At 34.3% G+C, this 23110-nt stretch overlaps 1 protein-coding gene and 1 pseudogene across 4 annotated transcripts in view; both read left to right on the forward strand.

The window, feature by feature from the left end:
- Gcfc2 (GC-rich sequence DNA-binding factor 2) overlaps positions 1-22751 on the forward strand; it is a 46690-nt gene extending 23939 nt beyond the window's left edge. For 2 of the 4 annotated variants that reach the window (XM_078028948.1, XM_078028949.1), the window contains exons 12-18: positions 2518-2639; positions 10896-10991; positions 11823-11899; positions 13811-13877; positions 16049-16195; positions 19318-19442; positions 21376-22751. In XM_078028948.1, the coding sequence (XP_077885074.1) occupies positions 2518-2639; positions 10896-10991; positions 11823-11899; positions 13811-13877; positions 16049-16195; positions 19318-19442; positions 21376-21493 (752 nt within the window). In that variant the 3' untranslated portion in view covers positions 21494-22751. Of the gene's footprint in view, positions 1-2517; positions 2640-4836; positions 10796-10895; positions 10992-11822; positions 11900-13810; positions 13878-16048; positions 16196-19317; positions 19443-21375 lie in introns of those variants that run through there. The other 2 variants (XM_005329396.5, XM_078028951.1) reach the window with 2 other exon arrangements.
- LOC120885113 (U2 spliceosomal RNA) lies at positions 15083-15242 on the forward strand (annotated as a pseudogene).
- Positions 22752-23110: the final 359 nt, after the last annotated feature.

Below are 23110 nucleotides of genomic sequence, written 5' to 3' on the forward strand. Positions count from 1 at the left end.
CAATATTTAAAAAAAAAAAATGCTTGCGTGGGCAAATGGTTGGCTACCAAACTTCTACAACTCTGATCATTCAGCATTGTGACATTACTGCTACTTTTGTGACACCTAATTCATTTGTTAGGAGAATGCTTTCATACATCCTTCACATCTCTTTCTTTCTCTTAACTTCTCCTTTTATGATTTTTCTCTTTCTTTTCCCTTTCATTAAAAGAAAATTACTATATTTTCTGTGTATCTGCCACTTGCAACTATGAGCACTTAGGATTAATGCCTATTATTCAGACTTCAGTCTGAAGACACTTGTTTTACCTAAAATTGTACTTGATAAGGATCTGTTTCACCATGTCACAGAATCAATTTTGATAGAAAAGATTACAAAACTCTGTTTTTAAAAAATTGACGTGAACATACTTTATGTACAGATACGAAAAATTGTGCTCTGTATGTGTAATAAGGATAGAAATGCATCCCACTGTTGTCGTGTATTTAAAAAAAATAATAAAAACAATTAAAAAAAAACAAAATTTAAGCCATTGCCTTTATATAGTTTCTCAGCAGACTCCATTAATTTTTTTATTTTTTTTTAATTAGTTACACATGACAGTACAGTGATCTTGACATATCATACATTTGAATCAAATGGGGTATAATTATTGCTTTTTCTGAGTGTACAGGTTGCTGAATCACATTGGTCGTACAGTCATGTTTATACATACAGCAGATTTTTTTTCATCCAAGTATTCTCCTGAAAAAATCAAATTCTTATGATTAAACAATTCCATAAATAAGTCACTTTATAAAAAATGAAAACCACCTGGGTTCCTGGGGTGATTGCATTCTGTATATATTTCAAAGGTGGTACTAACAAATTTTTCTAATGCTTTGGTTATGGAGCAGAGATAATGATAGGAATTAGGGGTAATTCCATGATTATTGGAAGAAGAGCATTGTTATTTCTTGAAGTGGAGATGACTGACAGGTACATCTAGGTAGGAAGGTATATTAAACATATTGAGTTTGGGTTGCCTGACATCTAAATAAGAGTGTCAATTACATTGTTGAATGTATGAGTTATAAAGGGGCAATCCAGTCAGATAGAAATTTGAAATTTATGTACATATTGATTACAGTTAAGCCATAAAATAACTAAATATTAAGGGAATTAATATAAATAGGAAAGAAAAGAGAAGTGACCTGAGTCCTAAGGTTTTCTGGCATTTAGAAGTCATGTATGGAGCAGACAACAAAGGCCAAAGAAGTAGGTAGGAAACCAGGTAAGTGGTGTCCCAGAAGCCAATTGGAAGGGTTTCTAGGAAGAAGAAAAAAAATGATGAATTGTTTTAATTGTTGAGAGTCAAGTAAGGATTAGAATTAGCCACTGGAGTTTACTATGTGAATATCCCTTGTGATTTGATAAAAGCAGTTTAGGTAGAATGATGGGAGGTAAGATGTAAGCAGAAGGAATTCAAGAACAAAATGGAAGAGAAAAATTGGAGATAGAAACTTAGACAGTAGTTTGAGGTATTTTGTCTTAAAAGGAAAGGGAGAAATGAAGTAGTACTTGGGCATGGGTGGGGAATAATAGAATTAAGAGGGGACTTTTTTTTTTCCTGGTAGTGGGGATTAAATCCAGAAGTGCTCTACCACTGAGCCACATTCCCAGCCCTTTGTAGTTTTTGAGAGAGGATCTCACTAAGTTGCCTAAGCTGGCCTCAAATTTTATGATCTTCCTGCCTTAGCCTCCCAGTCGCTGGAATTACAGGCATGTGACAGACACCATACCTAGCTCAAGACCGGTATTATTTTTAACACAACAGAAATGACTGCTTCTAATGAGAAAAACCCAGTAGAAGTGATAACAATACCAAAGTGTAAAGGCAGAATTTCAGGAACAGTATCTTTGAGAAAACCCAAGTAGTTGGGATCTCATGTATAAGTAAAGGATTGGCCATAACTGGGAGTGTGGGTGCTTCATCCATAAGAATCGGAGACATACAGGCAGAAGTGTAGGTAGATGTATGAATGCCATAGTAGATCATGGAGCTTCTCTTCTGATTGCCTTTTTTTTTTTTTTTTTTTTTTTTACTCAAATCAAGAAGTAAAGTAAGTAGCTGAGAAAAGAGTAACAGAAGGTATGAAATAATCATCTAGGCAAAGGGGAAAGTAATGGGTCAGAAAGTGTGATTGCTGACCAACATTAAGGACTCATTGGAGTTTTATGGTGATCAACTTAATGTGATTTCTTTTTCCCCAGGCATATCTTAGCTGAATTATAGCAAACACAGACTCAGAGACAAGTGGATTTAATTAGGGTTGTGGTTTAACCAGATGATTTCAGCAAAGCACAAGGAGGACAAAGAATTGAGGGTGTATACAAATATAATGGCAATGACTGGCCATAGATTTTAACTTAAATAAGGAGGAAAATCGTCTGTGCTAAAGGCCTTGGTTATTTGTACATGAGATATAAAATAATCTAGTAAATAAATTGCACACCACTAAAAATCTTTGTTTCAGACTTTGTAGAATGCATTTGGGATCCATTGTCAACCTCACAGACAACAAGTTTAATAAACCACTGCAGAGTGATTCTTGAAGAACATTCCACTTATGAAAATGAAGTTAATAAAAGCCAACAGGTAATAATTTCTTAGGATTGGATTGTAACCCGATGGTTGAGCCCTTATGTAGCATGTGCAGGGTCCTAAATTCATTCCCCAGCACTGTAAAAAAAAAAAAGTAAATAAATGAAATGAAATATTTATATAGGTTCAGATACTATTTTATGGAGATATTACCTAGAAAATGATTTTTTTCCTTAAAAAAATTAAAATGTTTAAGAAATGAGTTTGTTTTTAATGTTATAAATATTGATATCTTGGCCTCTTGAGTAATATGGTACGGATAATTAAATTAAAAAAACATAAAAATTCAGTTTAATATGCCTCTTTGGAAAAAATATGGTTGTGTATGGTGGCATATGCTTGTAATTCCAGCAACTTGGAACCTGAGGCAAGAGGATCACAAGTTCAAACCAGCCTCAACAACTTAGTGAGACTCTGTCTCAAAATAAAAAGGGCTAGGGATGAGGCTCAGTGGTTGAGCATCTCTGGGTTCAGTCCAGAGTACTAAAAAGGGGGGAAAAATTTGCTTGAATTCTACATTTATAAATAATTCAGTTTGTTATAGGTATATGACAGCTTCATTTGTGCTGCATATAGTATCATTGACTTTAAAATAACTTTTATTCTAGTGTTTAGTATGCCATTATTATTATTCAGATATGGATTCTTTAAGAATAAGAACAATATCTCTTTATAGAAATATTTTTCACAATTGAAAAAATATTTGAAATTCCCATCATGTTTTCATCTTAGTAATCATATCAAGGATTGGTACTGTTGTTGGATATTTTCACCCAGCCTTTTTTTTCCCCCAAAGTTATAGTCCTAATGGACATGTATGTATTCTTCTTCTACTTAACATTATCTCATTGCATAGTTATAATTGTAAGTTACTATAGTCTTAAAAAACTTTAGCTAATATTTTCATTTAGTGGATGGATATAGCATGATGTCATTAAAATTCCCTGATGGAATACTTCGGTCATTTCTGATCTTTGATATACAAACAAAATGAATTTTCACAAAGTAAATTTACTATGTCAAGGACATAAGCAAACCAATAAAGGACCTGTAGCTAGAGTACATGAAGTGCTTCTATAGATCAATACGAAAAAGGTAGAACCTAATACAAAACAAAATGAAACAAACAAACAACAACAACAAAAAAAAACAGAAACATAGACAAGCAGGTTAACTAGGTACTTTGCAGAAAAGCTTTCCAAATGGCAAATAAATATATGAAAGTATGCCCAGCATTACCCAACAGGGAAATGAAAATTAAAGCACAATGGGATATGACTAGAATTATAAACATTTAGAAAAAAAAGCAATAAGTTTTATAAGGATATAGGGAAACAGGATGTCTCATACACAGCCATGGAAATATAAAATAGTACCACTATTTTATAGAACAATTTGGCATTTTATATAAAGTTGGACATCCAGTCATAAGCATATTCCAGCAGTTCTATTTCTATGTTTATGCCTATTAGAAATGTATGCTTATATATACTAAAATATCTGAAGGAACTTTTATAGTATCATTGTTCATAAAAGATCCTTAACAGGAAACCATCTAAATGTCCTACTACTAGTATTTATACAACAAAATACAATATAGCAGTGAAAATGATCATCTACAGCCACAGGCTATAGCCTGAATGAATAGGTATCCCAGTTGGTAATTATTTTAATAGCCAATTCTATGAATGTGTACAAATTTTCACTACTAAAATTATGGTTGTTATGCATCAGAATGCACCACCCACCTTTTTTATTCATAAGCTAATATTTTTTAAAATTATGTTTAGATTTTTCTCTTTTACAACTACATTTGAAAAGGATAGAATGAAAAGATTTTTTAAAATTACACTTTTTCTGTTGACCTTCCCATTATAATGGCTCTTTTGAAAGGAAGTTTCTTTCTCATAGACACACCTAAGAAAACTTCTATAGACACTTTGCAATATTCAAGAGCCTCATGCTGTTTTCTTTAGTACAGCTTCCACATTGCATGTTCATTTTAGCATATTTTTGTATTGGGAGTTTGATATATTTAATGGTGGCAAATATTAACTTTATTTTGGGACTTTATAGAACTACCCTTGTTAAATAGCATAGGAAAATGTTCTTGTGATTGTCAGAGTTTCATAGTATTTATCTCAATCCTTTTATTTATTTTTTTAAAATTACTTTACTATTTATTTTTTAGTTTTCGGCGGACACAATATCTTTGTTTGTATGTGGTGCAGAGGATCGAACCCGGGCCGCACGCATGCCGGGCAAGCACGCTACCACTTGAGCCATATCCCCAGCCCTCTCAATCCTTTTATAAGTCTATGGAAATTGTTTAATTATTTTATTTTATTTTTTATTTTTTATTGGTTATTCAAAACATTACAAAGATTGCAGAATCACATCGGTTACACATCCACATTTTTACATAATGCCATAATAGTAACTGTTGTATTCTGCTACCTTTCCTATCCTCTACTATCCCCCCTCCCCTCCCCTCCCCTTCATCTTCTCTCTCTACTCCATCTACTGTAATTCATTTCTCTCCTTATTTTTTTTCCCATTCCCCTCACAACCTCTTATATGTAATTTTGTATAACAATGAGGGTCTCCTTCCATTTACATGCAATTTCCCTTTTCTCTCCCTTTCCCTCCCACCTCATGACTCTATTTAATGTTAATCTTTTCCTCCTGCTCTTCCTCCCTGCTCTGTTCTTGGTTGCTCTCATTATATCAAAGAAGACATTTGGCATTTGTTTTTTAGGGATTGGCTAGCTTCACTTAGCATAATCTGCTCTAATGCCATCCATTTCCCTGCAAATTCCATGGTTTTGCCATTTTTTAGTGCTGCATAATACTCCATTGTGTATAAATGCCACATTTTTTTTATCCATTCATCTATTGAGGGGCATTGGGGTTGGTTCCACAGTCTAACTATCGTGAATTGTGCTGCTATGAACATCGATGTGGCAGTATCCCTGTAGTACGCTCTTTTAAGGTCTTCAGGGAATAGTCCGAGAAGGGCAATAGCTGGGTCAAATGGTGGTTCCATTCCCAGCTTTCCCAGGAATCTCCATATTGCTTTCCATATTGGCCACACCAATTGGCAGTCCCACCAGCAATGTATAAGAGTACCCTTTTCCCCATATCCTCGCCAGCACTTGTTGTTGTTTGACTTCATAATGGCTGCCAATCTTACTGGAGTGAAATGGTATCTTAGGGTGGTTTTGATTTGCATTTCTCTGACTGCTAGAGATGGTGAGCATTTTTTCATGTACTTGTTGATTGATTGTATGTCCTCCTCTGAGAAGTGTCTGTTCAGGTCTTTGGCCCATTTGTTGATTGGGTTATTTGTTTTCTTATTGTTTAATTTTTTGAGTTCTTTGTATACTCTGGATATTAGGGCTCTATCTGAAGTGTGAGGAATAAACATTTGTTCCCATGATGTAGGCTCCCTGTTTACCTCTCTTATTGTTTCTCTTGCTGAGGAAAAACTTTTTAGTTTGAGTAAGTCCCATTTGTTGATTCTAGTTATTAACTCTTGTGCTATTGGTGTCCTATTAAGGAATTTGGAGCCCGACCCCACAATATGTAGATCGGAGCCAACCTTTTCTTCTGTCAGACACATAGTCTCTGATTTGATATCTAGCTCCTTGATCCACTTTGAGTTAACTTTTGTGCATGGCGAGAGAAGGGGATTCAGTTTCATTTTGTTGCATATGGATTTCCAGTTTTCCCAGCACCATTTGTTGAAAATGCTATCCTTCCTCCGTTGCATGCTTTTAGCCCCTTTATCAAATATAAGATAGTTGTAATTTTGTGGATTGGTCAATGTGTCCTTTATTCTATACCATTGGTCCACCTGCCTGTTTTGGTACCAGTACCATGCTGTTTTTGTTACTATTGCTCTGTAGTACAGTTTGAAATCTGGTATTGCTACACCTCCTGATTCACACTTCCTGCTTAGAATTGCTTTTGCTATTCTGGGTCTTTTATTTTTCCATATGAATTTCATGATTGCTTTATCTGTTTCTACAAGAAATGCAGTTGGGATTTTGATTGGCATTGCATTGAACCTATAGAGAACTTTTGGTAATATCGCCATTTTGATGATGTTAGTTCTGCCTATCCATGAACAGGGTATATTTTTCCATCTTCTAAGATCTTCTATTTCTCTCTTTAGGGTTCTGTAGTTTTCATTGTATAAATCTTTCACCTCTTTTGTTAGGTTGATTCCCAAGTATTTTATTTTTTTTGAGGATATTGTGAATGGGGTGGTTTTCCTCATTTCCAGTTCAGAAGATTTGTCAATGATATACAGGAATGCCTTTGATTTATGTGTGTTGATTTTATATCCTGCCACTTTGCTGAATTCATTTATTAGCTCTAGTGGTTTCTTTGTAGACCCTTTTGGATCTTCTAGGTATAAAATCATATCATCTGCAAATAGTGATAATTTAAGTTCTTCTTTTCCTATCTTAATGCCTTTAATTTCTTTCGTCTGTCTAATTGCTCTGGCCAGTATTTCGAGAACTATATTGAATAGAAGTGGTGAGAGAGGGCATCCCTGTCTTGTTCCAGATTTTAGAGGGAATGCCTTTAACTTTTGTCCATTCAGAATGATGCTAGCCTGAGGCTTAGCATAGATAGCTTTTACAATGTTGAGGTAAGTTCCTGTTATCCCTAGTTTTTCTAATGTTTTGAACATAAAGGGATGCTGTACTTTGTCGAATGCTTTTTCTGCATCTATCGAGATGATCATATGGTTCTTATCTTTAAGTCTATGTGGTGAATAACGTTTATTGATTTCAGTATTTTGAACCAGCCTTGCATCCCAGGGATGAATCCTACTTGATCATGGTGCAGGATCTTTTTGATATGTTTTTGTATACTATTTGCCAGAATTTTATTGAGGATTTTTGCATCTAAATTCATTAGGGATATTGGTCTGTAGTTTTCTTTCTTTGAGGTGTCTTTATCTGGTTTGGGAATCAGGGTGATATTGGCCTCATAGAATGAATTTGGAAGTTCTCCCTCTTTATCTATCTCCTGAAATAGATTGTGGAGTATTGGTATTAGTTCTTCTTTAAAGTTCTTGTAAAACTCTGCTGTATATCCATCCGGTCCTGGGCTTTTCTTGGTTGGTAGTCTTTTAATGGCTTTTTCTATTTCCTCACTTGATATTGGTCTGTTTAGGTTGTTTATATCTTCCTGACTCAATCTGGGTAGTTCATATGTCTTAAGGAATTTATCGATGCCTTCACTATCTTCTATTTTATTAGAGTATAGGGTTTCAAAATAATTTCTAATTATCTTCTGTATTTCTGAATTTTCTGTTGTGATGTTGCCTTTTTCATCCCGTAAGCTAGTAATTTGGGTTCTCTCTCTTCTTCTCTTTGTTAGTGTGGCTAGTGGTCTATCAATCTTATTTATTTTTTCAAAGATCCAACTTTTAGTTTTGTCAATTTTTTCGATTGTTTCTTTTGTTTTGATTTCATTGATTTCAGCTCTAATTTTAATTATTCCTTGCCTTCTACTGTATTTGCTGCTGATTTGTTCTTCTTTTTCTAAGGCTTCGAGGTGTAGTGTGAGGTCATTTATTTGTTGGCTTTTCTTTCTTTTAAGGAATGAACTCCATGAAATGAATTTTCCTCTTAGTACTGCTTTCATAGTGTCCCAGAGATTTCGATATGTTGTGTCTGAGTTTTCGTTTACCTCTAAGAATTTTTAAATTTCCTCTTTGATGTCTTCTGTAACCCTTTGTTCATGCAGTAGCATATTGTTTAATCTCCATGTGGTGTAGGATTTTTCCTTTCTCATTTTATTACTGATTTCCAATTTCATTCCATTATGATCAGATAAAATGCATGGTAGTATCTCAACTCCTTTGTAATTGCTAAGATTTTCCCTGTGACGTAATATATGGTCTATTTTTGAGAAGGATCCATGTGCTGCTGAGAAGAAAGTGTATCCACCTGATGTTGGGTGGTATATTCTGTATATATCAATTAAGTCTAAATTATTAATTGTATTATTGAGCTCTATGGTTTCTTTATTCAACTTTTGTTTGGAAGATCTGTCCATTGGTGAGAGAGGTGTGTTAAAAATCTCCCATGATTATTGTGTTGTGGTCTATTAAACTCTTGAACTTGAGAAGAGTTTGTTTGATGAATATAGCTGCACCATTGTTTGGGGCATATATATTAATGATCGTCAAGTCTTGTTGGTGTATGGTTTCCTTGAGCAGTATATAGTGTCCTTGTTTATCCCTTTTAATTAACTTTGGCTTGAAGTCTATTTTATTTGATACAAGTATGGACACCCCTGCTTGCTTCTGGGGTCCGTATGAGTGATATGATTTTTCCCAACCTTTCACCTTCAGTCTGTGTATGTCTTTTCCTATCAGATGAGTCTCCTGTAGGCAGCATATTGTTGAATCTTTTTTTTTAATCCATTCTACTAGCCTATGTCTTTTGATTGGTGCATTTAAGCCATTAACATTTAGGGTTACTATTGAGATATGGTTTGTATTTCCAGCCATATTTGGTTATGTATGTTACTTAACATGATTTGTTTTTCCTCTATGCTTAGTTTTTCCTTTACTGTACTACCTCCTGCTGTTGGTTTTCATTGTTATTTTTCATTTCCTCTTCCTGTAATGTTTTGCCAAGGATGTTTTGAAGAGCTGGTTTTCTAGCTGCAAATTCTTTTAACTTTTGTTTATCGTGGAAGATTTTTATTTCATCTTCAATCCTGAAGCTTAATTACGCTGGATACATGATTCTTGGTTGGAACCCTTTTTCTTTCAGCGTTTGAAATATGTTGTTCCAGGATCTTCTAGCTTTCAGAGTCTGTGTTGAAAGATCAGCAGTTATCCTGATTGGTTTACCCCTAAATGTCATCTGCTTCCTCTCTTGTGGCTTTTAAGATTCTCTCCTTATTCTGTATGTTGGGCATCTTCATTATTATGTGTCTTGGTGTGGATCTCTTATGATTTTGTACATTCAGTGTCCTGTAGGCTTCTAGTATTTGGATTTCTTTTTCATTCTTTAAGTCTGGGAAGTTTTCTAGTATTATTTCATTGAATAGATTGCTCATTCCCTTGGTTTGGACCTCTGTACCCTATTGTATCCCAGTAACTCTTAGGTTTGGTTTCTTTATGTTATCCCATAATTCTTGTATGTTCTGCTCATGGTTTCTTAACATTCTCGCTGAGCTGTCTATGTTCTTTTCAAGTTGAAAAACTTTGTCTTCGTTGTCTGAAGTTCTATCTTCTAAGTGTTCTACTCTGCTGGTAATACTTTCATTTGAGTTTTTAATTTGGTTTATTGTTTGCTGCATTTCCAGGATTTCTGTTTGTTTGTTTTTGATATCCTCTATCTCCCTATAGAGTTGATCTTTTGCTTCTTGGATTTGTTTATGTAATTCATTGTCAAAGTGATTTTTCATTGTCTGAATTTGCTGTATAATGTCTTCCTTGAGACTCCACATCATCTGAAGCATGTATATCCTGAACTCTTTGTCTGACATTCCATCAGCTGCAGATATTACCTCATCTAATGTTGAATTGACCTGTATTGTTTGTGGTCCTTTCTTTCCTTGTCTTTTCGTACTGCTCATGATTCTTTCTAGCTTTGTGAAACTGTTGTGCTAATATTTTTCCCCTTATATATTTGTATTCTTCTTATATAGCTCCAAAATCCCTCTTTTTCAGAGAAAGACAATGTGAACAGATCCCAATAGCAACAGTACATTATCTAAGCACAAGTTTTCATTATTAATACATTTATAGTTAGATTCTAAGACTATAGATATTGGTTTTAATTATTACTTAAGAATATATTCATTAGTTTCATAAAAGGTGTACCATATTTGGTGGCATATAGAAAACTTAATTTCAGACGAAGGATGTTATACTTAGAGGGAAAGGAGTGAGGGTATAAGTTTAAACTAACTTAGCACCTTTGGAGAACTCTAACCACTAGACTGGTAATTTATGGAAGAATATATAGACTCAACCTCCTATCTGTATTTACATAGGTACCCTATGTATAGATAGCAAAAGTTAGGAGGTTGAAAGTGGGATAGAGAGAATATGAATTTAAAAAAATGAAAAAAAAATAACAAGGAAGAAAATAGAAATAAGAGAAGGAAAAGGGAAGTAAGATAGAAATAAAGAAAAAAATGGGGGGGAGGTGGGGTATATGCAATTCCTCTATATTTTATTACTTTGGTAATTCGGTTGTTCATGCACAGTTCTTGGTTTCACATATGCTGAAGTTGTGGAAGAGAGAAGAAAAGAGAAAGAAAGAGAAAAAAAAGTCTCCGAGAACACTGTTTTCCCTGCTTCCAGTAGGTGGCGTTGTCTATTCCTAGCTTGAGCCTCTGTATTCAGGGTGGTGGGTATAGCCAGTGTGAAAGGAAATGAGCTTCCACCTGTATCTTCCCTACTCTAGTCTCTGAGGTAGAAACCAGGTGCCTGTACAGTTGTTGTTTTGCGTTGATAGCTACAACCCCCCAAAGCTTGTGGGAAATATTTTGAGTTATGGCAGCTAAGGGTGGGGGAGTTGGAAACTGGGTACCTGGATCAGCCACAGAACCGTGCTGGTAGCCACACCCCCTTTGATGGGTTTTAAGGGTTGATGGGCTTCCTCCGGACTAGCACTGGGGGGGGGGGGGGGCCGGACTTCCTCCTCCGGTCTGGCTGGGCGCCTGGCGCGTCTTCCTCCTCCAGTCTGTCTCTGTTTAATTCTTTTAAAGCTTATACTTTTCTTGTAAAAATGTCACATCTGAAGTGTCAAAAAATTACTTTGAATGTCTTAATATTTGCTGCATTTTTTTTCCTACGTGTGTAACTTGTCTTTTTTCAGAACAGGAATATGTGCATGCTAGTGTTACTATTACATCTTTGTATGTTGAACTGGTTGAGCACTCTAATGACCTGAGAATACACTGCATAGAATTTTTTTTTAAATATTTTTTTGGGGGGCTGGAGTTGTGGCTCAGTGGTAGGGCATTTGCCTAGCATGTGTGAGGCACTGGGTTCGATTCTCAGCACCATATACAAATAAGTAAAATAAATGTCCATCAACAGCTAAACAATATTTTTTAAAAAATGTTTTTTGATAAATGTATTTCCAATTATGACATTATTGCTGATACTTTCCAATTTTTAAATAATAGGATTTACTTAAATCCATTGCTTCAAGAATGAAGAAGGCAATAGAAGATGATGTTTTTATTCCTCTATTCCCAAAGAGGTAAAAGCTGTTAACTTTTGTATTGTTTGAAATAGCTCATCATATAATACAGATTTAAGGACATAATGCAAGAGAAACTATACTGTTCTTAAAACATTCATGTACATAGTAAGATGCAAATTGAGATTTCAACAAGTATTTCTCAGTCACCTGCTGTATACCATGTATGATGCTTAGCACTTGGACTTTGGATTTTTTTGTTTGTTTAAATGTATGTTAGGAACATGAGCAGTTGCATAAAATGGTAAAAAGCACAGGTTCTAGAGGTTGGATCTGCCATTACTAGATATTTGATCTTGGTCCTTTCTATGCATTTTTGTCCTCATTTGTAAAATGAGTATAAAATTAGTAGCTATTTCACAGAACTTTAGGAAGACGAGAAGAGTGCTCATATTAAAACAAAGCTTTATATAAAAGTTAGAATAGTGTAAGCCTAGAACATCACTGAATGTCCAGAAACTGCAGCTGTGAATTATGTATTTACTTTATGAAAAAAAAGTAGTATTAGGGCTGGGGATGTGGCTCAAGTGGTAGCTCACTCGCCTGGCACGCGGGCGCACTGGGTTCCATCCTCAGCCCCACGTACAAATAAAGATGTTGTGTCCGCCGAAAACTAAAATAAATATTTAAAAATTCTCTCTCATTCTCTCTCTCTCTCTCTCTCTCTCTCTCTCTCTCTCTCTTAAAAAAAAAAGAACAAAAGTAATATTAGAAGCATGGCCATTATTAGGTACATGCTAAACTATAGCTACCCAGTAAGTAGTCACAGGATAGAAAACTTTATGGAGTGGGAAGAAAGAAAGCGCTTGGCTTTTTGACTTTTTCGAGTCAAGAAGTGATGTCTGCATATAAAAATTCTTCCTTGGTAAGGTTTATTTTGTAAAGTTTTACTTAAATCCTTCTACATGTGATTTATTTACTAATTTCTTTTAAGAGAGAATTTTTTTTTAATATTTTTTAGTTTTCGGCGGACACAACATCTTTGTTTGTATGTGGTGCTGAGGATTGAACCCAGGCTGCACGCATGCCAGGCGAGCGCGCTACCACTTAAGCCACATTCCCAGCCCTATTTGTTAATTTTTAATTTACACTTAAAATGAAAAAATTTACTTCCATCCTGCCCTCCATAGACTCAGATTTTGCCCTTCTTCCTTTATCCACATACCTGCATGCAATAATCAATTATTTTTATTTTTACTTTCTTCATACAAATAAAAGTAAATACTTTTATATATATATATGTATATATATATATATATATACATATATATATATAAATGCCATTACCTTACCTTCCCCTTTGTTCTACAGCAAAGTATATTATAAAGTGTTGCATCCAGTTTGAATTTTATTTCATGTAGTACCCTTTTTTAAAATATTTATTTTTTAGTTGTAATTGGACACAATACCTTTATTTTATCTGTTTATTTTTAATGTGGTGCTGAGGATTGAAACCAGGGCCTCACACGTGCTAGACGAGCACTCTATTGCCGAGCCACAACCCCAGCCCTCATGTAGTATATCTTTGAGATCATTTCATGTTATCATGAGAATTTTCTTATATTTTTTTGAAGCTGCATATAGCAGGGCATCATGTAGATATACTGAAACTGATAGACATCAAAGTGCTGAACTTACTAACAGTGGATATTGCAAATAAACTAGCAGACATACCATTCTGTATATTTGAAAATGTATGTACAAGAGACATTCTCAAAAATGGGATTGGTGGGTCAGAGTGTAGATGTGTTTGTAATTTTTGATAGATATCAGGTCACCTCCATGTAGAGAACTTCCATTTGTATTCAATTAAGGCTTAGTATGCTTGTTTAAAATAAATGTTTTTTAAAACTCTGATTCTGAAAGAGTAATTTGCATTTTCTCCTTTTTCTTTCTGTTGTCTCAAATTAGTGCTGTAGAAAATGAAACATCACCGCATTCCAAGTTCCAAGAAAGGCAATTCTGGTCAGCTCTGAAGGTAAAATAAAAATGCAGATTTATTTTTAATAGAGTTGACTATAAAACAAAGTGGTAGACTTTTTCTTAAATATTTTAGGCTTTGCAGGTTGTATAGTATCCACTAAAATACTGGATTCTGCCACTGTAGTCCAAAAGAATCACAGATAATATGTAAACAAAGAAATGTGGCTATGTTTTAGTAATACTTTGAAATTGAAATTTGAATGTCACATAATTTTTACTTGTTATAAAATATTGTTTTTAAAAAACATTTTTTAATGTCATTTAAAAAATGTGAAAACTATTCTAGCACACAGGCCCTATAGAAACAAGCAGAGGTTAAATTTAACCCCCAAGTCATAATTGGCTAACCCTTGTTCTAAAAAGTAAACATAAAGTCATTGTCAAGTCAGTAGTAATAAGAATGGTAAGAAGATGGGTTCAGAATACATTTAAGATGTACCACTAAAAAGACTCAATTAATTTACATCTGAGAACATAAGGTCATAGCCAAGTTTCTGACTTTGGCAACCTTGTGACTTACTTAATATTCTCTGGGAATATTATAGGAGGTAAAGGAAGAAGAAAAGGCCAGGGAGGGAAGGTTAAGGTTAGTTTTGGACATAATTAATTGAACACAGCTCTGGGACTAATCCAAAAGTCTAGGAGGCAGTTGGATATATGAATCCAAATGTCAGGGGACAGATCTGAGTTGAGGTTTTGGGAGTCAGCTTGCATTTAGAGCCATGGTCTTGAATGACAAGTTCTAAGGAGATAGGGTAAAGCATGAAGAAGAGGCTATGGAAAGAATGTTGAAAATATTGACAGAAGAAGGGAAATGGAAAGTAGTGTTTTCATAGAAACCTTAGAACCCTTAAGAGCGTGGCCTTAAGGAAGCTAAATGAAAGACAAGCCAGGTGTAACAACACATGCCTATAAATCCCAGTGGCTCAGGAGGCTGACACAGAAGGATTGCAAGTTCAAAGCCAGCCTCAGCAACTTAGCAAGGCCCTGAGCTACACCCTGTCTCAAAATTTAAAAATAAAAAATAAAAAGACTGGGGATGTAGATCAGTGGTTAAGCACCTCTGGGCTCAATCCTAGATTTAAAGTAAAGACCAGCGTGTTAAGTGCTACCAAAAGGAATTAGGAGAGTTAAAGTGTTTATTAGGTTTAACAAAAAGACAGATCATATCAATAGATCATATCAGAAACAGTAGTTTTTATCGCTTCTCGGCCTTTTGGCTAAGATCAAGTGTAGAAACAGTAGTTTCAATAGTGAATTAATGTTTGTCATGTGGTTGAGTCAGGGAAAGGACTTTCAAGGTGAAGGGACAACATCAGTGATAATATAAAGCATGACATTATAGAAAAATTGCATGTCATTCAGCACTCAGAGTAGTAAATAACTTCTGGAAAGAAAGCAGGGAATGCAATAAAATTCACAGGAAGATCTGGACTTAAAGACAGCTAGTATTTATTTTATAGTTTGGAGGACTTCACCAAATGCCCAGGTTATTATTCTTTCTTTATATATCAGAGCAATGAAGTTCTCAGTATTGACTGACTTCTTAAGGTCACACCTTGGCAACAGTGGCCCTGGCTTTAACAATGGTCCTTTATGAATCCTGGAATCCTGCAGCCTTGTACTCAGGATTGAGGAGGAAGATTGTTGGTCTGGAAAGGACCTAGTGAATTCATTTGAAACAGATTTGTGGTGGTTATACTAGAAAAGGAAAATAGAGTGAGCAAATAGAGGTTGTAAAGAAATAGGTATTTTTCAGAGATGTTTTCAGTTCTAAAGTTGACAGCTCCAACTAATTGTAATTGAGAGTTATAGTTAATTGACAGGCTAATTGTAATGAGAATTGAAGAGTATGACCAACTCTTTATGTTGGTTAGAGACTTAGAAAACACATGCATAAGCCAGGCACAATTGTTCATACCTGTAATCCCAGCAACTTGGGAGGTTAAGGCAGGAGGATCACAAGTTCAGGCCAGCCCCAGCAACTTAGAGAGGCTGTAAGCAACTTAGTGAGATCCTGTCTCAAAATAAAATATAAAAAGTGTTGGAGATGTGACTCAGTGGCTGATTGACCCTGACTTCAATTTTTAGTAAAAAAAAAAAAAAAAAAAAAAAAGAAAGAAAGAAAAGAAAACACATGTGTATTCCCTTTATGTTTTATTTTAGCTCTTCCGCAATATTCTTCTTTGGAATGGAGTCCTTTCAGACAACACCTTGCAGGAGCTAGGACTAGGGAAGCTGCTAAATCGCTACCTTATTATAGCTCTTCTTAATGCCATACCTGGACCAGATGTTGTGAAAAAATGCAACCAGGTAAGTTGTGTAGGAACAATTATGATTTTATCATTTTTAAAAATATAGCTATTAAAATTTTAGCAAATTAATTAAAATTGTGATGCTCACAAAAGAATAGACAATTCAATAAATCAACAGTAGACACCCAGAAGCAGACCCTCTCTATTTAAGAATTAGTATACTGATTTGAAATATCACCAATAAGGGAAAATTACTTAATAAATGATGCTAAGTCAACTGGCTCTTCACAAAAAGAATGTTAGGTTCTTGCCTCTCACCATATACCAATATAAATTTTAGGCAAGGACTGGGGGTATAGTCATTGGTAGAGTGCTTTCCTAGTACATTCAGGGCCTTGTTCAACCCCCAGTACCACAATCAGTCAATAAATAAACCTCAGGTGAAATAAAAAATGAAATTGTAAAATTATAGCAGTAGAGGTAAATAACTATCAAGAGTGAGAGTGTCCTTTCTAAACTTAAATACAAATGAAGAAATGATAACAAAAAGCAATAGATTTGACAAAAATCTAAACCTTAAGTGGATCAAAAAAATTCATTGAGATTAATTGATAATTGTTTGATTAATTGTTAATTGTTGATAATTGTTAATCTGCTTTTCTAGCCACATATTATGGAAAGAATGTTCTATAAACATATTTTTTCTTCTGTACTTCACAATCTTTATGTTCAAAGGGGACTCTCTAATTTTATTGATACTTGTGATATAAAATTAATTTGATAATTAATTGATTAATTGATAACTGAAGACTATGTTCACTGGGCTCACTATACTATTCTTTTTCCTGTTATTTATTTTTGAAGGATGTTGAGAAAGTAGGAAAGAAGTTGTAACACATAACAAGGATTAAAATCTGTTAAATTAAAAAAATCCCTTTGCAAATCAATAAACAATTCAAATGTTCTTTTTAAAAATGACCAAAAATACGCAAATCAAGTTACCAAAAAAGGATATGTAAAAATAATGTACAAATACATGAGAAAGATTATAGTATAATAATCAGAAAAATGAAAATTATTATATAGTAAAAACAATTTTTTTAGAAGTTGTTTACAGCCAGGTGCTAAGGTATACAACTGTAACCCCAGGTGCTCTGGAGGCTGAGGCAGAAATACCACAAGTTCAAGGCCAGCCTTGGCAATTCAGGGAGACCCTGTCTCAACGTAAAATTTTATTTTAAATAGGGTTGGAGTTGTAGCTTAATGGTGGAGCACATGCCTCACATGCATGAAACAATTGCCAGTACTACAAAAAGAAAAATGTGTGGGATCCATGTTTTTGCTGTTATTTTGTCTGCAATTCCCAGTGTTGGCATAAGCAAGAGCATTGTGACAAGAGTGCATAGCACAGTGGGTTCCCACACTGTGGGAGAAGGGACACAGGCCTACTGGAGAATATTTTGGCATGATGGGTACAAAACTTTTAAAGTTCATACCTTTGACTTCTAAGAATTTATCTTAAGTCAAAAATCAGAGATGTACATACAGATATTTTAAATGTAAAGAATATTGTTGTAGCGTTATTTATAATAGAAGATAGTTGGAAACTACCTAAATGTCCCCCAAAACATCTTGGTCTGACCAAAAAGATAAGCCTGTAGTTGAAGAATTTTTAAGTATATGAGAAAATATATACTTTATAATTTCTAAAAAAAAAAAATACATATGAAATGATGTACCACTTCCTAGCCAACCATGATTTTTCTGACTGTAGTTTTCATATTGGGTATAGATTTGGACATTACATATCAGAAATTTAAATTATCATCTGTACTGTGTTTCAGATTTAGAGAGTCCTCTTTGAACATAAAGATTGTAGAGAAGAAAAATATGTTTAAAGTACATTCTTTCATAATATGTGGCTAGAAAAGCAGATCAACAAAATGTGGGTTTAAGTTCTAGTCTCATTTATATATGAACTTCTTTGTTACATGAGAATTTTATTGATACTTGTGATACAAAATATGGGGCAAGCAAGTACAAATGGTATTAAATTCCAAACCAGTTTTGAAACTTTTGAAAAAAAGTAGTCTGTGTAAAATTTTATAGGACCTTTGGCCTTTTTCAGTTAACTAAGTGTTTGCCTTTTTTTCTCAGTAATTGGAGAAGGTCATTAAGGAATACAATAAATCTTTTTCCTCATCCATAGTTTTTTAGGATTTTTTTTACTGCTGCTGGAGTTCAAACCCAGGGCTTCACACACATGAAGCATGTGCTCCACACCTGGGCTACACATACCTCAGCGCATACACATCTGCTTTTTTTTTAACTAAGTATTTAATTCTGACCAGCCCTATTTATTTTAGAAGGTATTTTTGGGAATTTTTATTGAACATATATTATAATATTTGGTTCATTTTAATTTTTCTCTTATCTCCTCCCTTCCCCCACTCCTTTCACCAAGCACTGAGGATTAAGCCCAGTGCCTCACTCGTGCTAAGCAAGCACTGTGCCAGGGAGCCACACATAAATCCTTTTATTTAATTTTTAAATATTTTGCTGACTTTACTAAAGCTTTCCCAAACCATGCATTACCTTCAGGAGGATGATTATAAAATGCCATTTTTTGTTGTTGTTGTTTATTCCAAAAGAACAATTGAATGCACTGCATTGATTGATTTTGCTTCCATGGACATTTAAAGCAATGTATGAGATTAGTAGACTATCAAAGCATAATTAATTTTTCTTTCACCCTGTATATCTTAGAATCACTCATTTGATTCCTTAACTCTAATTTGTTTATGTAGATCATGTACTAGATGAAACATAGTTAGGTTAACTGAAAGTATCTTATGTCTAGGCATTGTGGTTGTTAGTTGTAAGTTATGTTTTATGTGGATTTTTTATCCCAGGAATACACAAGTATGGAAAGAATTATAAGCACCTCTAGAAAACATTCATAAAAGTAGTCTGTTTTAAGCTCTTAGCAATAAAGAATGGTTTTTTTAAATGGCATATGACTTTTCACAAAATAAAGGAAATTTTCCAAAATTTTTATTGAATCAAACTATAATATGGGAAGAATAATACTCAACTTGCATAATTACTGTGAGATTATGTTAGCAAGAGTCCTTAGATAATTATCATTATCATAAACCAGCCATGTGTTTTAATTAACAGATAGTAGTATGTCTACCAGAAAAATGGTTTGAAAATTGTGCTACGAGAACATCTATTCCCCAGCTAGAAAACTTCATTCAGTTGTTATTGCAGTCTGCACATAAATTGTCTGGGGATGAATTCAGGTAAGGCATGTTTCATCTTAACTTTCATAAGTATAGTTTGAGGATCTTGCATGAGCTCAGCAATTCTTAGAAATTTTGTATAATTTTTACAAACATTTGTACATTTATTATACTTCTCAAAAATCTGTTGAGACTTGGTAGAATTAGTACATATTTTTATGGTTACCTTTGAAATGGCCTACTGTAATCACACCCCATGCATATTCCTATTTTTAAATATAAAATCTTTACCAAAATAACATTTCCAAAAAATATATATGGAAATTTAGAATCAAAACTCTAAATCAGAAACCTCTTATTAAACATTTAAAATGAGAGCTGGGATGTAGCTCAGTGATTGAATGCTTGCTTACCATATGAGAGACCATAGATTTGATCCCCAGAACTGAAAAACAATTTCCGTGTATTTTTAATTTTCTTGACTATTTTTAAAAATTCAGCACTTCTTCAATACAAGTGTGCATCCTGGTTTTTACCCAACAGTAGCTAGATCTCTGGTGTGAATGTCTCATTCACAGCATCAAATGTTTACAGGATACAGTAGTGTTCTGGTAAATTGCCAATTGAAAAAATTTACATGAAAAAGGCCAAATTTGTAACATTTGCTGATGCCTTGGGGTAAATATTCCTACTCTGGCTTCCACCATAATGGCATTAAAACTGTAGTATAACAACAGCGATATGTTCCAAGAAATGAATCCTTAAGAGATTTATTGTTGTACAAACATCATAGAGTGTGCTTACACAAATATAGTTGGTGTAGCTGCTACACACCTGGACTATATGGTATGTGCGTGTATGTGTGTAGGGGTGTGTGTGTGTGTATAAGTGTGTACATGTATATATATATTGTTATGCTCGAATTCGGGACCCCCAAAGACCACCAGAGACTCAAGATCGATGTAAACAGCAAAGAGGTGTTTATAGCGAGCTAGCTCGGTCCTCCGCACGCACACACAGCAACTGGTGCTCTGAGATAGAGGCTGGTTTTTTATATATATATATATATATATTTTATAGTCTTTCACTCCTAGGGCCATCAAATTAAGCACAGGAGAAAATGATGCAATCGAGATTCAGTAAGCACTAGATATATGAGGCTACTTCTGACATAACACAGCATACTGTTTTACTCTAAATTTTAAAAAAAAGTATATGCTCTTAAATAATAATTAAAAAGTATTATAGGCCCGATGTGGTGGTGCATACCTGTATTCCTAGCTACTCAGGAGACTGAAGTAGGAGAATCACAAGTGCGAGGCCATGTTGGACAATTCAGCAAGACCCTGTCTCAGAATTTTTAAAGTTTAGAAAGGGCTGGGGATATAGCTCAGTGGTAGAGCAACTCTGGGTTCAATCCCTAGTAAAATGCATCAGGGCTTTTACTCCTTCTTTCTCTTCTTCCTTCTACCAAAAAAAAAAAAAAGTATAGTGTAGTAAATACATAAATCACTAATATAGTTGTTTATTATCATCAGGTGTTACTACATAATTGTATGTACTGTACTTTTATATAGCAGCAGTACAGTAGGTGTGTTCACACCAGCATCCCCACAAACATGAGTAATGTATTGAATATGATGTTATCATGGCTGCAGTATCACTGGGCAATAGAATTTTCAGCAATTTTCAGTCATTGATCAAAATGTCACTGTGCAGTATGTGGCTGTAGGGGAAGAAGGCAGCATCTGTGTATTTCATGCTATATTAGGTACTGACATAAGGTTAAGCTTCTGTTTTGGAGTAATGAATAATTAGTGGGTCCTGAGTTCATCTCTATGCCTTCATAGCTCACTTTTTATTGGTGGTGGTCCTGATCTGGAAGTTGAACCGAGGACCTTGTGCATGCTAAGAACGTACTCTTCCACTGAACTACACTCCCAGCCCTGATGCATTTTTAAAGAGGGCAATGTTTTTTTGTTTTGTTTTTCAGGAATGAAGTCAAGGAAATAATTCTTATTCTGGTGAAAATAAAAGCTTTGCATCAAGCAGAATCCCTCACAGAAGAGTATCACCTAGACCATCTTAAATCACTAATTAAAGAAGTTTGAGTACACTTAATGGGAAAGTACTAAAATAAGATTTATATATTTTAAAATATAATACTCAATCCCTTTGCTTGCAAACAAAACAAAACAAAAAACAAAGCCTGGTGCCTTTTTATTCCTTGTAATGGAGGGTAGAATTTCCAAAGAACAGAACTCCTCCCTCCATTCCCTCCTTCTGCTTTCTTGGAAAACTGCCCTTCCTAATTAACTGGTGCTTGAAGAAATTAAATGCACAAGGAGCAGTAAGAGATCAATCTGTATGTCTTTGAATTTCTTTACTTTTCCAAGAGGGGAGATGGAGAAATCTCAGATGTAGCTATTTTGGCTTAGAGGAGCAAATAAGTCTTCTGCTTTGACCATAAAACTATGTTTAAATTGTAATTATTTTAACGACTCCTGTTTACAATTAATAAGGAAATCTTAATTAGAAAGAATTATGTGTTAACTGGATAGTCAAATTGTCCTTCAGAAATCTGTACCAATCTCTTGTACCAAGACCAAATAAGCGTAAGAGTGCCACTGAATCACCACCAGTTATTATATTTGACAGATAAAAAGAATTATAATTCTTTTTTTTTAGCTGTTAGCAAAAAATGTATTGGGTTGGACAATTCATTATTCTTTTTGAAATTTCCATTCATTTTTTTTTATAGGCTTGAAGGCCTTTATATTGTAAAAAAGACTTTTTTTTTTTTTTGCCTGTCCTGTGTGGCAAATTAGTTTTTCTCATTTGTCACTTTTCTTTTGTATAAATGTTTTTTTTTTTGGTATGCTGCCGTTGCTTTTTTAACAAGTTGCTGCTTTTTGGTCAGACCATTGCTGGAAAGCACTTAGCATTCCTTCACTGTGACTGTCTCCAGCAATAATTACTTTTTTCATCTTAATTTTATCTTTCCAGACATTTATCTCTATGAAAGTATGTGGTCAGGTCCAATGGCCGCACGCCTGTAATCCCAGTAGCTCCGGGGGCTGAGGCAGGAGATCAGGAATTCAAAGCCAGCCTCAGCAACAGCAAGGCTGGCTTTGAACTCATGATCCTCTAAGAAACTCAGTGAGACCTTGTCTCTAAATAAAATACAAAATAGGGCTCAGGATGTGGCTTAGTGGTTGAGTGCCCCTGAATTCAATCCCAGGTACCCCTCTCTAAAAAAAAAAAAAAAAAAAAACTTTTGTGTAATTTTTTGTTTTTGCATAAATGGCAGATTTTATTGCATGTGAAATGTGTAAATTTTTTATTATTAAAGTGTACATTTGTAAATTAGCCTCTGACTTTTGTATTTTTAACTAGAAATTTGTCGAATGTGTTCCCTTAAGATTTTTAAACAGAAATGCTTCTCTTGCATTTCGTATAATGAAAAATATTAGAACATTCAACTATTCTGATAGTCTTTAATTTCGTTATACCTAAAGTTTGAAAAATTTCAAAGTTTTATGTTACATAATCCATAAATTTTTGTGAAATTTTACCTAATCATTAATGCAAAATTTTTTTTTTCTATTCCTATGAAATGGATGGAATGGAGCGGATACAACTGGCAAGAACAAAACATGGATTTGAGCACTCGTCTCATATCTTAATTCTTTTCCCGGGTTTTTACAGCTTTTTGTTCACTTAAGAAT

This window comes from Ictidomys tridecemlineatus, chromosome 12, assembly GCF_052094955.1.
Source record: "Ictidomys tridecemlineatus isolate mIctTri1 chromosome 12, mIctTri1.hap1, whole genome shotgun sequence".
NCBI lineage: Eukaryota > Metazoa > Chordata > Mammalia > Rodentia > Sciuridae > Ictidomys > Ictidomys tridecemlineatus.